Source organism: Genypterus blacodes, unplaced genomic scaffold (genome assembly GCF_046128005.1).
Source record: "Genypterus blacodes isolate CSIRO-AG114 ecotype Tasmania unplaced genomic scaffold, CSIRO-AGI_Gbla_v1 ptg000029l_1, whole genome shotgun sequence".
Taxonomy (NCBI): domain Eukaryota; kingdom Metazoa; phylum Chordata; class Actinopteri; order Ophidiiformes; family Ophidiidae; genus Genypterus; species Genypterus blacodes.
Genome location: NW_027466842.1, coordinates 951,381 through 964,505, shown reverse-complemented (window position 1 = coordinate 964,505; position 13,125 = coordinate 951,381). Strand labels below are relative to the sequence as shown.

The following is a 13,125-nucleotide window of genomic DNA, read 5'->3' as shown; positions in this document are numbered from 1 at the left end:
AAATGTGATTTATTTGAAGTAAATCCAGGTTTGCGTCATCACAGGTGAGTATACAACGACTAAATAGTATGAAGAAATGAATTTCTCTTGAATAAATACATTCCATGTCCATGCTAACTTATAAAATGGCTTTTGTTACTAGGTTGTCAGCCACAGCTAGCTAGTTGTTACAGCCACTGTTTAGTGTTTAACATGTGAATATGTGTTCATTTATGCTATATATCTAAGTCTATCTTTTTAAATACAGTACATACAACAGCCATGGAGATACTTCTATTGGCTAATTTGTGCTTTTTCTTTATCCGACATGTCCTTGCTTTAGTTTTGAAAAGTAGCTATTTGGTGTTGGCTACATGATAAGCACCTGTGTCACCCATAATACATTTTAAGATGTTCTCAGCTTGACTGATACACTGTGACATTGCCCTTTGTCCTTCAGATAATGTGTGAGTCTATGTGGCCTGATGAGATGTTGGGCTCAGATGACTTCACTTTGCCTTTGGACAATCTTTTTTTTGAGAAGCCCCTTGTCCACAAAGTGTAAGTAGAACTATTGCCCCATGTTAATGTCATTTCCATATCTATTGAATTCATTCGATGTTTTTCCTCAGAGAGCCACTGCACCAAGAGGCCTGTTCAAGGCAGCTGGAAGTGACTCCATCATTTCGTCAGATCCCAGCTTCTCACAATGTGCAAGAGGAGGCTGAATGTCTCCCTACACTGTACAGTATGTTGTGTTCTGATTAGAGTGAATTCCTTTGTATCTGACCTACTGTAGCCGTACTAAATATAACTGCGTCTGACTCATTGACATTATTACCTGGCTACTTGAGGCATAAAGAGGCATATAAATTCAAGTCTATTTAAAGGCTCTTACCTCCCAGAAGAATTACACTTAATCAACACCCAATTTCATTAAAATGTAATATTTTCACAGGTTTTTCACAGAAACCCAGGAAATTTCTTCCTTCCTTCATGGAATCAGTTGGCTTTGACACCTCCACATCAAAAGTCACCAATTCTAATAGTTTTAACGTCAAAGAGGTTGAGAACTATCAGTGTGGCAGAAGCAGCAGCGACAGATTTGATGGCCTTTGGGGAGGAGAAGGGTTCACAGATTTCCTCCAGGGTGCCGATTGGAGTGATGGCGGTGCATATGGAACCCCGCTGATTTCAGGTCATGCGGTGATCAGCAGGGGACTGTCTCTGGATTACAGCAAAAGCCCCCCTCTACGGAGAAGGCAAGTAACAGATATTTGTGGAAAAAGAAATGAGTTGATGGGGCTTTTAGAAAGTGTGTGGATGCTGGTTTCACTAGTTTGCATTTGGGGACTGTAGCATCTATTAGCTTTTAATGCATTTATCTAAGGTTGACCTAAACTATAATACGTGTGTAAGTGTAGATGTGATTCTAACATTAAGAGGCCTTTTAATCTGAGCATTTAGAGGCATGGGAGAAAGATTTAAGAAAGAATCTGTCAATCTGCCACTCCTGTGTTAACCAGCAGTGAAAGCACACTGTTGTCTCGTTGCTAGAGCCCAAAATGCAGTGGCATCTTCAAAGTAGTGGCAGTTGTTCTCTCTGTCTCTCTCAGTCCTTCCTCCATACCTCGTTTTTTCTCCCACAACAGCTTGTTTAAACCACAGAGAGGTCAGGTGTTGAACAGTGGAGGGGACTCATCAAACATAAACGACCTCAGCAGCAGCAGTCAGACAGCATCCAGACCTCAAACTTTTCTTAGTCAGGTTTCCATGGTGACAGAGCCTCCTCGTCTTCAGCCGCTAACGGCCACAGCCACAGCTAGCCAAGCAGTTCCTCCTTTATCCCCCAACCCGCCCTTCCTCCCCCCTCCTGTGGGCTCATCTGCAGCAAGTGGCCGACCCCTGCAGCAGGCGACACGTGCAGTGAGGCAGGACAAGGGCACAAAGAGAGCCTTCGTTCCGCCCATGACGCCACAGCCACTCAGCATACCAGGTGCTGCACAACACTGACAGTCATAGCCAGGCGTCGAAACTGGTTTACCAAATATTACACATGTACATTCCATGAGATGTTTTATCTAGTGAGTATGCCCTCCTCTATACATGGCACAACAACTGCCACTGTGTGTTAGTGTGATGAGGTAAAATGAGGTGAGCTCACCCCATTGACTGCTTCATTGCAGTGAAACGTCTCGGTCACTAGGTGGTGAACGCCAGCAGCCTTCTTAAGCCTGTTCAGTTTTCACAGATTCTGTGCTCAAAGTGGGATTTAAACTGTTGGAATTGTGTACTTTGTGTACCCAGGATCCTCTGGGTCTGGAGTTTTGAGACCAGTTTCTGAAATCCGTATCCTTTTTGTAATGTAGGTCAACAGAGTTTGAAGTTTGAGTTGTGACAAAATGCCTGTAATGTATTTTGGATAAGTGATGTGGTTGGATTTCCTAAACATCACTAACACAGCAGCTAAATTCAGATCTGTCTTCAAAGATTTCCCATTTTTCAACTATGTTCAATCCAAAGCCCTGGATGATGTAAGCAATATTTCAGTCTTCTTAAACAGAATGCCCATGACTAAGGATAACATGATACTCTATAGGCTTATCATTTTTATTAGCTTTGGAAAGTTAGAGTGTTTGTTTGATTTGTCCACAGGTTCTTTATTCAGGTAGGAACTTTGTGGCATGTGCCCCTACTGGATCTGGTAAAACGGTACTATTTGAGTTGGCCATCATACGCCTGCTAATGGAGACCTCTGAGCCCTGGAGAGATGTCAAAGCTGTCTATAGTGAGCAAATTACTAGGTTAACCCTTTTCAAACATCACCAAAGTCTAATATATAGTAATTCTGTAAATTCACTCGAAGAGTTTAACCTTTGTGACTTTGTAAATTTGAGTAGTCCTGTTTTACAATCTGAAAAGCAAAAGTAAAAAAAACAAGGAAGCAATTCCTACCCAGACGTTTGGAATAAGTACCTAATTTGTAACTGATTTGAATGCACAAATTACAGTTGGAAGAAAATCCTCTCTCTGAAAAATTAGAACACATTTTAAGACTCTTTCTGACTTATGACATGTCCTCTGTGTATTCTTGTTTGTGTTACAGATTTAGGGTATTTCTGTATAATATGATCTTGTTTGTTTTTGGTAGTGGCTCCCATCAAAGCTCTCTGCAGCCAGTGCTATGAGAGCTGGAAGAAGAAGTTCAGTCCTCTGGGTGTGAGCTGCAAGGAGCTGACGGGTGACACAGAGATTGATGACTTCTTTGAGATTCAGGATGCCCACATCATCCTCACCACACCTGTATGTAATACTACAACATGTCTCATTGCTCAAAGAAATGTGAGAAGAGTAAATCTATAATATTTTTTGTTTCCTCAGGAAAAATGGGACAGCATGACGAGGAAATGGAAGGATAATTGTCTACTGCAGCTTGTCAGGCTTTTCCTTATTGATGAGGTCATTGAGGAGATATGATTGTTATTGTGTTTACCAGTACATCATTCACTGTGTTCTACATGTGCAGTTCCTGTTCCTGTGGCACACAGTGTACTGTCTACATTGTGTTTTAATGATCCGACATTATGTTAACAGCACTGTTTACTTGTACTTCTAGGTACACGTGGTGAAAGACATCACACGCGGTGCCACTCTGGAAGTGGTGGTGAGCAGGATGAAGACAGTACATGCTTACAGGACAGCAGAGAATAAACAGGCAGACATCTCCATGAGGTTTGTGGCCGTTTCAGCCACTATACCCAACATCTCTGATGTAAGTGGCTGAGAAAAATAGATGTGTAAATAAGCATGTCTGGTCACAGTTGAGAATAAAACAGACGGACTAAAGAATAAAAAGTATAAAATATTCCCTGAAATAAAAGAGAGTTTAAGTATTGTCATCGACGGCACATTATGCTGTCAATGCTTAAAATGTTCCCCTGTACTTAGATCGCAGACTGGCTGTCTGATGAGAGCGGTCCAGCCACATATCTGGAAATGGATGAAAGCCACCGTCCAGTGAAGCTGAGGAAAGTAGTACTGGGTTTCCCCTGTAGCTCGAACCAAACAGAGTTCAAGTTTGACTTGTCGCTCAACTACAAGATGGCCAACATAATACAGACTTACTCTGACCAGAAGCCCGCACTAGTAGTGAGTGAGGAATTTGGGGTTAACTTGTTTTTTTGCACAATTTTCTTTCTTAGAACAAGTTTTGGTAACAAAGACTTATGAAGGTGATTGGATTAGACGTATTAAGCCTCCTGGTGATTTGTTCTGAAATGTTTTTCCTCCAGTTTTGTTCAACAAGAAAGGGAGTCCAACAGTCAGCATCTGTTCTAGCGAAGGATGCTAGGTTCATCATGAGTATTGACCACAAGCAAAGGTAATATCTTTTACCATAAATAATTACAATTCCAAATAACAGAGCAAATTTCACTTACAGCTTGATCTGCTTGTCCCTCTCTTGTTACTATAAAATGCTTCAGGTTGATGAACTATGCAAACTCTATTCTGGATTCAAAACTGAGAGGTAACTTTTGAATGAATATTTTTGATCTCGCCAAGCCTTATGCAAATATGAACTGGTCATGCTACATCATGTCAAAAGCACAATCATGAGATGTGTTTCTGCCTCTGAGAAGGCACAGACAAGTGTGACCGGCTTTAATCATCTGCCGCATCAATGTTTTTGTTTTGTGTTTGTGATCCAGATTTGGTGATGTTAGGAGTCGGTTACCACCACGCAGGAGTTGAATTGTCTGATAGAAAGTTGATAGAAGAGGCCTTCACTGCGGGAGAACTGCCTGTCCTCTGTGAGAAATCTTTGCTAATGCTTATGTTACACCCTGCACTGTAAAAGGGATATGTGCAACATGATCCTGCTTTGAAGGATGTTTTCTTAATCCTCTGCAGGGATAAACAGGAAAAACAAGCATTACAGGTTGTATTTCAGCCATTGCAAAACTGTCTATAGATGTATTCACCGGGTATCCTGTACATGTTTATTTAGTATTGTTACATGCAAATAACTGGCAGGGGAAAATGGAACGTGCAATAAAAAGTCCGGGGGAACAAGAATACGCAGACACAAGGCATAAACCTGGGGACCAACAAGGAACTTACATCTGGAAACACATCAGGAGCTGTGTCAAAGACTAACAGGATGACCCAACGAGAACAGGCCAATTTTAAACTTTGGGAGACTGATGAGGGAATGGGGATCAGGTGTGGAGCTGTGAACCGAGAAGTAACTGATTGGCTGACGGAGGCATGTGACAGGCAGGAGAGGGGAAACTGGGACAAAGGGGAGTCACACCCACATGCAGAGACAACCAGGGAGAGGCAGATAGGAAACACAGCATCAACACAGGCTCAGGACAAGATCATATTTTCCCAACCATACTGACTAATATGAATACACGTATGCACCTCTTTGAACCAGGGCAGCCTGATAGGTACCTCATATGTAAAGCATCTCATACATGAAAAACATAACATACGTTTCATACATGCCTATCATAGGTTGAATTGCTCATTTTAACTCTTGACACTAATTGTATGAATCTCTGCATCACTATTCAAAGGCTTACCAGGAAATATACAATAAGTATCTGTTCTCAACCACTTATTTCTTGTATACAATACTCTATACTACTACTATACATTTCATTTGTGTTTGTAACTGGTCATTGAATTTCTGTGTTTTAGTTTCTGTGTGCGTTTGATTTCCAATATCTTAGTTACCACCAGGACTCTGGCTATGGGAGTGAACCTGCCAGCTCATCTAGTGGTGATCAAGTCCACCATGCAGTACGTTGCAGGTTCCTGTGAAGAATACAGCGAGGCCGACCTGCTGCAGATGATTGGTCGAGCGGGAAGACCACAGGTAATGATGAAATAATGTTCAGATTCTTTATTGATTGTCCTTGAAATGTGGTCTTGTTAGGGCATCAGTTACCTCTATGAATAATAAAAGTGGGCTCTTTTGGGGTTATTTCTGCTTTTAGTTTGACACATCAGCAACTGCAGTGATCATGACTAAGTTCCAAACCAAAGAAAGATATATGAAGCTTGTGAGTGGAGTGGAAATCATCGAGAGCAGGTAGAACTGATCACTGTTTCGTCAATTGCTGGGTTTTTTTCCCTACTTATTTAGCTTTGTCTGTAACAGAATCTCCTTTCCCTCAGCTTACACAGTCACCTTGTGGAGCACCTGAATGCTGAGATCGTCCTCCAAACCATCAGCGATGTCAGCATGGCTCTCGACTGGATACGCTCCACCTTTCTCTACATCAGAGCCCTCAAGAAACCTGCACACTATGGTCAGTGCTGAAAGCACAAATACAGAGAGAAGAATCTCTTTCAGAACAAGGGTCCATCCTTTCTGTTACTGCTGCTGCATGGTCACTTCTATTGTTTACGCATACAATATGTAAATCCATTCAAAGCAAAGTTGTTTAAATCCCATTACAGGTTTCTCTGCTGTCTTAGACAGATATGGAGTCGAAGCTAAATTGCAAGGTGGGCCTCAACTCTTTTTTATTGTTTTTAAATGGCTTTTAAGCATAGTGCTGTTTGGATCAGTCTCTTAAATCAACTGTACTGCTCACTGTGGGCTGTCGGATTAGGCTATTGGATGATGTCACTGAAGTTGAAGGTTCTGCTTCTTTTCTGTTCCTGTTATAGAACTGTGTCTGAAGAACCTCAACTCTCTCGTCTCCATTGGTCTCATTAACATGGATGAGGATATCAACATCAAACCAACTGGTAGAGAAGCAAAAATGTTGAAAGTCTGTCACTGTTACCATAAAAGAAATGTTCTCCACTTTTGTCAATTTAGCCTCGGTGGCGTGAATTGATATTTCTTATTGTATCTACATTCTTCTTCAATGACAATGTCAAAAATTAACCACATAGTCATCAAATAAATCTATGCCACTGCCTTTGTTCCTCCCAGAGGCAGGTAGACTGATGGCTAGATATTGTGTGGCCTTTGACACCATGAAACAGTTCAGCAAAGTTGCTGGCACTGAGAGCCTGTCTGAGCTGGTAGGTCTTGTTTTATTAATATCCAGATACACCGGCATTTCAAGTAACGTGGATGATTAGGCTGGATTCCTATACAACTTTTTGAATCTGGCATTTCGTTTTTATTTATATATACTGTAGAGATGTGATGCAGATTGAAAATTGCTCTGTGTACAGATTGACCTGGTGTCGAAGAGCAGAGAGTTCAGCATTATTCAGTTGAGGATGAATGAGAAGCGGCCTTTGAACACTTTGAACAGGGACAGGAACAGGGTCACCATCAGGTCAGATTATTTGCACATTTGATTGGAGATTGATAAATGCATATTGCAGGACTAGATTGGTTCATCTCTACCAGACTGAACATCTGTTTATTTGAGGGAAGGTCTTCACTGAGTGCCGGCTCAAGCCATTGTAAATTCTGTATGTATGGTATCTGTATTTTTCCAGGTTTCCCATGGAGGGAAAGATCAAAACCAATGAGATGAAAGTGAACTGGTAGGTAGGCAAGGGAAAGCATGCTGAAAGTAACATGTTATGAATGTCTGTAGAATTCATATTCCTAAGGATTGATATCTATACATATTGTGTGCTTTCTGCATTTGATTTGTCCTAAGCTTGATTCAGGCTCAGCTGGGTTCCATCTCAATTCAAGAGTTTGGTCTCACACAGGACACAGCCAAGATTTTCAGGAATGGAATGCGCATCAGCAGATGTATGAAGGACAACAAATGAACTTGTGTCTTTACACTGTATATTGCATTGTTACAATAATTTTATCTGTGGTTATTGATTGTAAGTCACAATTGGACTTTAATGCTCCATTATTATCCCTATTTCTTTTACTTTTCATTGATTTTGATCCCAATCAGGTTTATCAGAGTTTCTCAGCCAACGATCAAAGACCGGTTTCTCTGCTCTGCTCAACTCCTTGATCATGGCTAAGTGTTTCAGAGCCAAACTTTGGGATAACTCACCTTATGTTTCGAAACAGCTGGAGAAGATAGGTAGTTAAATCTCTATGACACTATGCTACATGTATAGATCAATAACAATATGTGTGGTTCAAAACTATATTTAAGATGCATAGTGCAATATGTACAATACAATAATATGCTATTTGAAATGGAAATTGAAACATTGAAGTTGTATTTTGTACACATATTTCTGTTTAAAAGTGGTAGTTAACATATGATAATTCTTTCATTGTATTAGATGTTACTCTCATTGACTGCAGTTTCAAATATGTATGTGCATTTCAGGCTTGACCCTTTCTACTGCCATGGTCAACGCTGGACTCACTGCTTTCAGCAAAATAGAGCAAAGCAATCCTAGGGAACTTGAGTTGGTCAGTTAGAAAAATTAGAATGTGCCAAATTCCACCAAGTACTTTCTCACATGACTGTGCATTTCAATAGTAGTTGAATTTACTTTTTGCAGATTGTCAACAGGCATCCACCATTTGGAAACCAAATCAGAGAATCTGTCATAAACCTCCCCAAGTATGAAGTCAGTTTGGAGCAGGTAAGATGGAGCAGAAGTTTCTCATCAAAGGAACAAATACAGCCACCAGGAGAACATATTCGAGAGTATTCTGTCATATAATGAACCATTCATGTCGTAGTTTTCACTAGTCCAAGTTCAAAATGTGGTTTAGTTTCATGGTGCAGGTTTTTTTTGTCAGAAATCTAGAGAAGACTTGAAGTTGTTGCTGCTTCTTAGCTTCCAAGGTATAGCTGTTCTACAGCAGAGATTGTAATGAAGCTGAACCTTAAAAACCAAGCACAGCTGCAGTCCAAGAGAACAGCCCCCGACTACCACTATGTCACTCTGATCATAGGAGACTCTGACAACACTGTGGTCTTCCTTCAGAAAGTCCTGTAAGAAAAACCTTTTTTGTTTTGTATTACAAGTCACAGCCCTGTTTCCTTATTTAGAAATATAAAAGCAATATTTATAATTTGAGCATATAGAGATTGTAACTTTTTATTTGTCTTTTTTTTGTTCATTTTCCAGGGACTCTGTGTTGTTGAGATGTGGGAGTTGGTCAAAGAAGATTGATGTGGTAAGGGCATCAAAGGGAGAGGAGATCAGCGTCAATCTCATCAGCTCAGAATACGGTAATTTCAAACTGCACAGACGTGGCTTAAAGTGTTGGTGCCCTTCAAATATCAAAAACCCTGCAATTTTCTCTAAAATAGCTTTAAACTAATTAGCACCTTCTATTCTTATTCCATATTTAATAGAACTGAGACTTTGCTTTTGATCTTTGATATAATATATTATTTTAGATAATAAAACAAATGTCAATGGTCTGGACAAAATTATTGATACCCCTGAGAAGTGATAATGAATAATTGCATTATAGTGATATTTCAAGCAGACTATTTTCTTTAACTAGTATCATAGGTGTCTTCAATCTTAACACCCGCTGTAATCTACATTTCTTTGTGTCCTGTAGTGGGCCTGGACATACAGCAGACGTTCAGTGTGTTCTACTCCGGAGCCAAAAAGTTTGGGGCTGATAATCCATATAACACATCGTATAATCCTCCTAGACAGAGAGCACAGCACTCTGTACTGAACCCACAGCCTACAACGCAGGCTGAACAGCAGAGGGAAAATGCTACATCTGCTACAGAACATGGTGTTACACTTTATGATCTATTGATCATTTTGGTGAAATGGTCCATATTGATATATTTACTCTCAGTAATTTATATTTTTAACCCACGTTTTGCTTCACACTTAGACGTAGGAAGTAAAAGACAGTGCAACCATTACTGCAAGAATAAAGACCTGTGTGGCCACGACTGCTGTGAGTTTGGACACGCATCATATACTCAAGCGGACAGTTTGTATTTCCTTGTATGTAAATCTATCTATATGTTCATTCAAACTGCTACTGTGTGCTTGTGTGTGTCCCAACAAAGGTAAAGTAGGTGTAGCTGTAGTGGTGCCGAGGAGAAATGAAGAGTCTGGTTTCTCCTGCCACCTCAGAGACTTGAGGAGCAGATGTGACACATTCCACCAGCCGCCAGTCAAGAGACTCAAGGTGAGGAAGAGAAAGAGATCTCTCCAGCTGTGACCTTGTAGCCAGAATACAGACATGAGGTGTTTTTAGAACAGGAGTCAACTCTGTAAATTTTTTTCTCAAAGCAACCTCAGATGCTGAATGCACATAATGAGTCACTGTGAATTTAAATTTAAAGAAAAGGCTGTAAGATGATAATTGATGAAGATGATAAATGCATTATAGAAACCCAGCATAAGTATGATTAAAGGATTTTTGGAAAACATTCTTCTAAATGTTCACAATATGACAATAATGGACTGGTCAGGTTTGTGTAAAATGTTTTACTTTGTGAATGAAAAATGTGAATACATCTGTTATTAATGTTACATCTGTGTTTACAAGTTTACTCTCTGCCTTTAGATGAAGATGAGTGAGGAGTCTGTCAGCGTGCAGCAGTTTGCTTATAAACCCAAAGAAAGGCTACATTCTGTTTCCTCGTAAGCACAGTGACACTGATATCATAGACTTAGATCACACACAGCAACAAAAACTTAATACGAACCTTGATAATAAAACAAATGTGGTTTCAGGGAAACTTGCGTGCCTTTATTTTGTTCACATCTTATTTGATTTTAATTTCAGATATGGGGGAAACCAGAATGAGGCTTTAGTGAGACCTCACTCTGAGACTATGGATCTTACCCAAGAAGTGCCAGACATCATTTATGTGGATGAACAAGACAGTGGTAAATAAGCTGCATCAAGATGAATACTCTAAATTCCATACATACTTTGTTAAACAGAGTAAACTCCTGTTCTCCTTTGTTAGTCTCTCACATTGGCTCTTTCTCTTGGTCTGTCTTTTTCAGATGATGACTTTATGGAAGAAATGCATGAAATAGTGGGAGAAAGTGTCCAAACCCTTGGTGCAACTTATCCTCACTTTCAGAGTACGTCTGACCAATTTACTGTAACTGACTTTCATTTATGACATTACAAGGCATTAGCTCATTTACTACAAAGCACCTACTGTATACGTCTTCTACTGCCAAATGCTGTGTAACTTCTACAAGGCATTTCACAGTATATTCATCTATGCTCAGGGACTTCAACGTGGAAACCCCCAGGAGTGAGTGCAGGTGTGAGTCTGAACTCTACACCTCAACTAAACCAGATAAGTGGGACCTCCACTTACTCCACTGCAGCCACTTACTGCAACAACGTGTCCTTACCAATACCAAGTGTCAGCTTTGACCTTGGCAACGAATGGGACGACTTTGATGATGAGAACTTGATGCTTTCAAGTGAGATGCCGTCATCATTACAAACACCTAATGCTAAAACTCAAGACCAGGAGTCAGATTACTACATACAAGGTAAATTAGATTTTCAATAACATTAAATCAGTGTATGGTAGCTTTTCTTACATTTCAGAAGTCATTGTTGGCTCAGAGTCTAAACTGCTCTGTGCACATTTATGTTTTATTTGCAGGCTGTGCCACTACATCAGCACCAGTAATCCTTAGTCAGGCTCAAGTCAAACCCTGCATGACCGCAGCCAGTACTCCACTGAGGTAAGCACGCACCCAAGTAGTGACGATGTTAATAGATATAGAATATGCAATAAACAACACAAACAAATGTGTCCCATTTGTTTGTTCTAGATTTGTGTCACCAACTGTCAGTCCTGAAATCAGAACACTGGGACATTGGGCTGGTGCGGTCGGACCACAGAACAGAGTCACACTTGACTGGAATAAAAAGGTGTGTGTGTGTGTGTGTGTTTGTGTGCTTGAGTATATTATTGTACATGATATGTGCACTACTCTTGCAAAGATAGTTAAGTAATAGGCCAACTTATTTTGGATTTTGGATTGGTTGCACTTAACCCTCACTCCAGTGACCCAGTATGTGTTGATCAAGTCCCGAATCTTGTCCACGTAGCACTACCGAACCCATTGATGGCCTTTTCTGATCCAAAACTAACTCAGTTAAGCTCATACTGTGGTGACAAACCAATTGGAGCTGCCTGATTTACAAACGCTGATTAATAATTGGCTAGTCTAGCTCAAAACTAGGATCAAACTCGGGTGTATAAAGACATTTTACTCCTTTCAGTGTTTGTTTTAACCAAATATGTTTCAAAACCAACAATCTTATAGATCCACAAGTTACATGTAGTGAGGTCAAAGTCAGAGGCGTCTGTATGCATTTTCACCTGAACCTAGAAGGAAGGAGTGTTGAGTGTGAGTTACCTTGTCAAGTTAAGTGCTTGCTTCCTTCTCTTTGCAGAGACAGGCCACATTCCTTAAAGATCCCTCAGTAAAAACACCAGAAATCCTCCCAAAACAGACTGAGACCCGCACGACTCCTCTGACTCCGCGGTTTGATTTCTTCTCAGCTATGAGTGCCCCAGACAGCAGGAGGTAGAGGGAAATATTCAATCCATACCATGCAATAAAATATGATGTTACAATTATATACATATTCATTTAATGCTGTCTTATCCTTCTTTTGCCTGGTCCAGCTCAAACAGCAAAGAGGAGGAAGATTTCCTTGGGATCTTTGATGGAATATTTTAGAAATATGTTTGACATGTCATGGGTATTAAGTTTATTTTTTTTGTAACTTACACTTGAGAGCTTTCAAAGATGTAATAGTGTTATTGTTACTCATATTGTTAAATGTTCTGAGGAGATGAATCTGTAGCTGGTTCGTTTATTTGTTATTAATGTTATTTATACTTTATAAAGCCTTTTCACCTTATTTTTAGTGCAGTTTAGGCGAGTAGCATTACACCATGTTAAGGTGGTAGTTTAATTAGTGCTAGGTGAAAATTCCCCCAACCACCTGTGTTTAAGTGAATGAATCACATTTGTTATTCTGTTAATAAATTGCAATTACATGTGTGTATTAGTTGTCAAAGAATTTAAAACTTCCTTTAACTTGTTGTGACTAAAGTGAGTGATTCTTTGGCTATTTACCCAAATGTAAAATGTTGGTTACCATTTGTATTGTCTCAATACACAGAATTAACCCATGTTAACTGTCTCTCATTTAATTTGATAATTTTTTTAAATTGTTGCAATGCAATTCATTTTTCT

At 39.9% G+C, this 13,125-nt stretch overlaps 1 protein-coding gene across 1 annotated transcript; it reads left to right on the top strand.

Moving 5' to 3' along the window:
• The first annotated feature begins 449 nt into the window (after nt 1-449).
• Nucleotides 450-12,990, top strand: hfm1 (helicase for meiosis 1). The gene is made up of 39 exons (XM_076144896.1): nt 450-540; nt 612-727; nt 938-1,241; nt 1,632-1,975; nt 2,287-2,328; nt 2,443-2,513; nt 2,635-2,767; nt 3,131-3,282; nt 3,361-3,438; nt 3,596-3,751; nt 3,928-4,128; nt 4,272-4,360; nt 4,464-4,507; nt 4,689-4,790; nt 5,718-5,863; nt 5,985-6,079; nt 6,166-6,299; nt 6,451-6,498; nt 6,664-6,744; nt 6,935-7,026; nt 7,183-7,289; nt 7,456-7,503; nt 7,623-7,720; nt 7,878-8,012; nt 8,268-8,353; nt 8,446-8,529; nt 8,728-8,885; nt 9,022-9,125; nt 9,467-9,652; nt 9,758-9,823; nt 9,939-10,060; nt 10,442-10,518; nt 10,664-10,767; nt 10,891-10,971; nt 11,125-11,397; nt 11,514-11,595; nt 11,686-11,785; nt 12,314-12,447; nt 12,549-12,990. Exons 1-39 carry the CDS (start codon nt 455-457, stop codon nt 12,601-12,603), a joined length of 4,614 nt encoding a protein of 1,537 aa, XP_076001011.1. The 5' UTR covers nt 450-454; the 3' UTR covers nt 12,604-12,990.
• Nucleotides 12,991-13,125: the final 135 nt, after the last annotated feature.

Coding starts and splice junctions, on each gene's coding strand:
- hfm1 (XM_076144896.1), top strand. CDS start 455: ATGTGGCCTGATGAGATGTTGGGCTCAGATGACTTCACTTTGCCTTTG. Junction 728..937: donor ATGTCTCCCTACACTGTACA/GTATGTTGTGTT, acceptor ATATTTTCACAG/GTTTTTCACAGAAACCCAGG. Junction 5,864..5,984: donor GTCGAGCGGGAAGACCACAG/GTAATGATGAAA, acceptor TTCTGCTTTTAG/TTTGACACATCAGCAACTGC.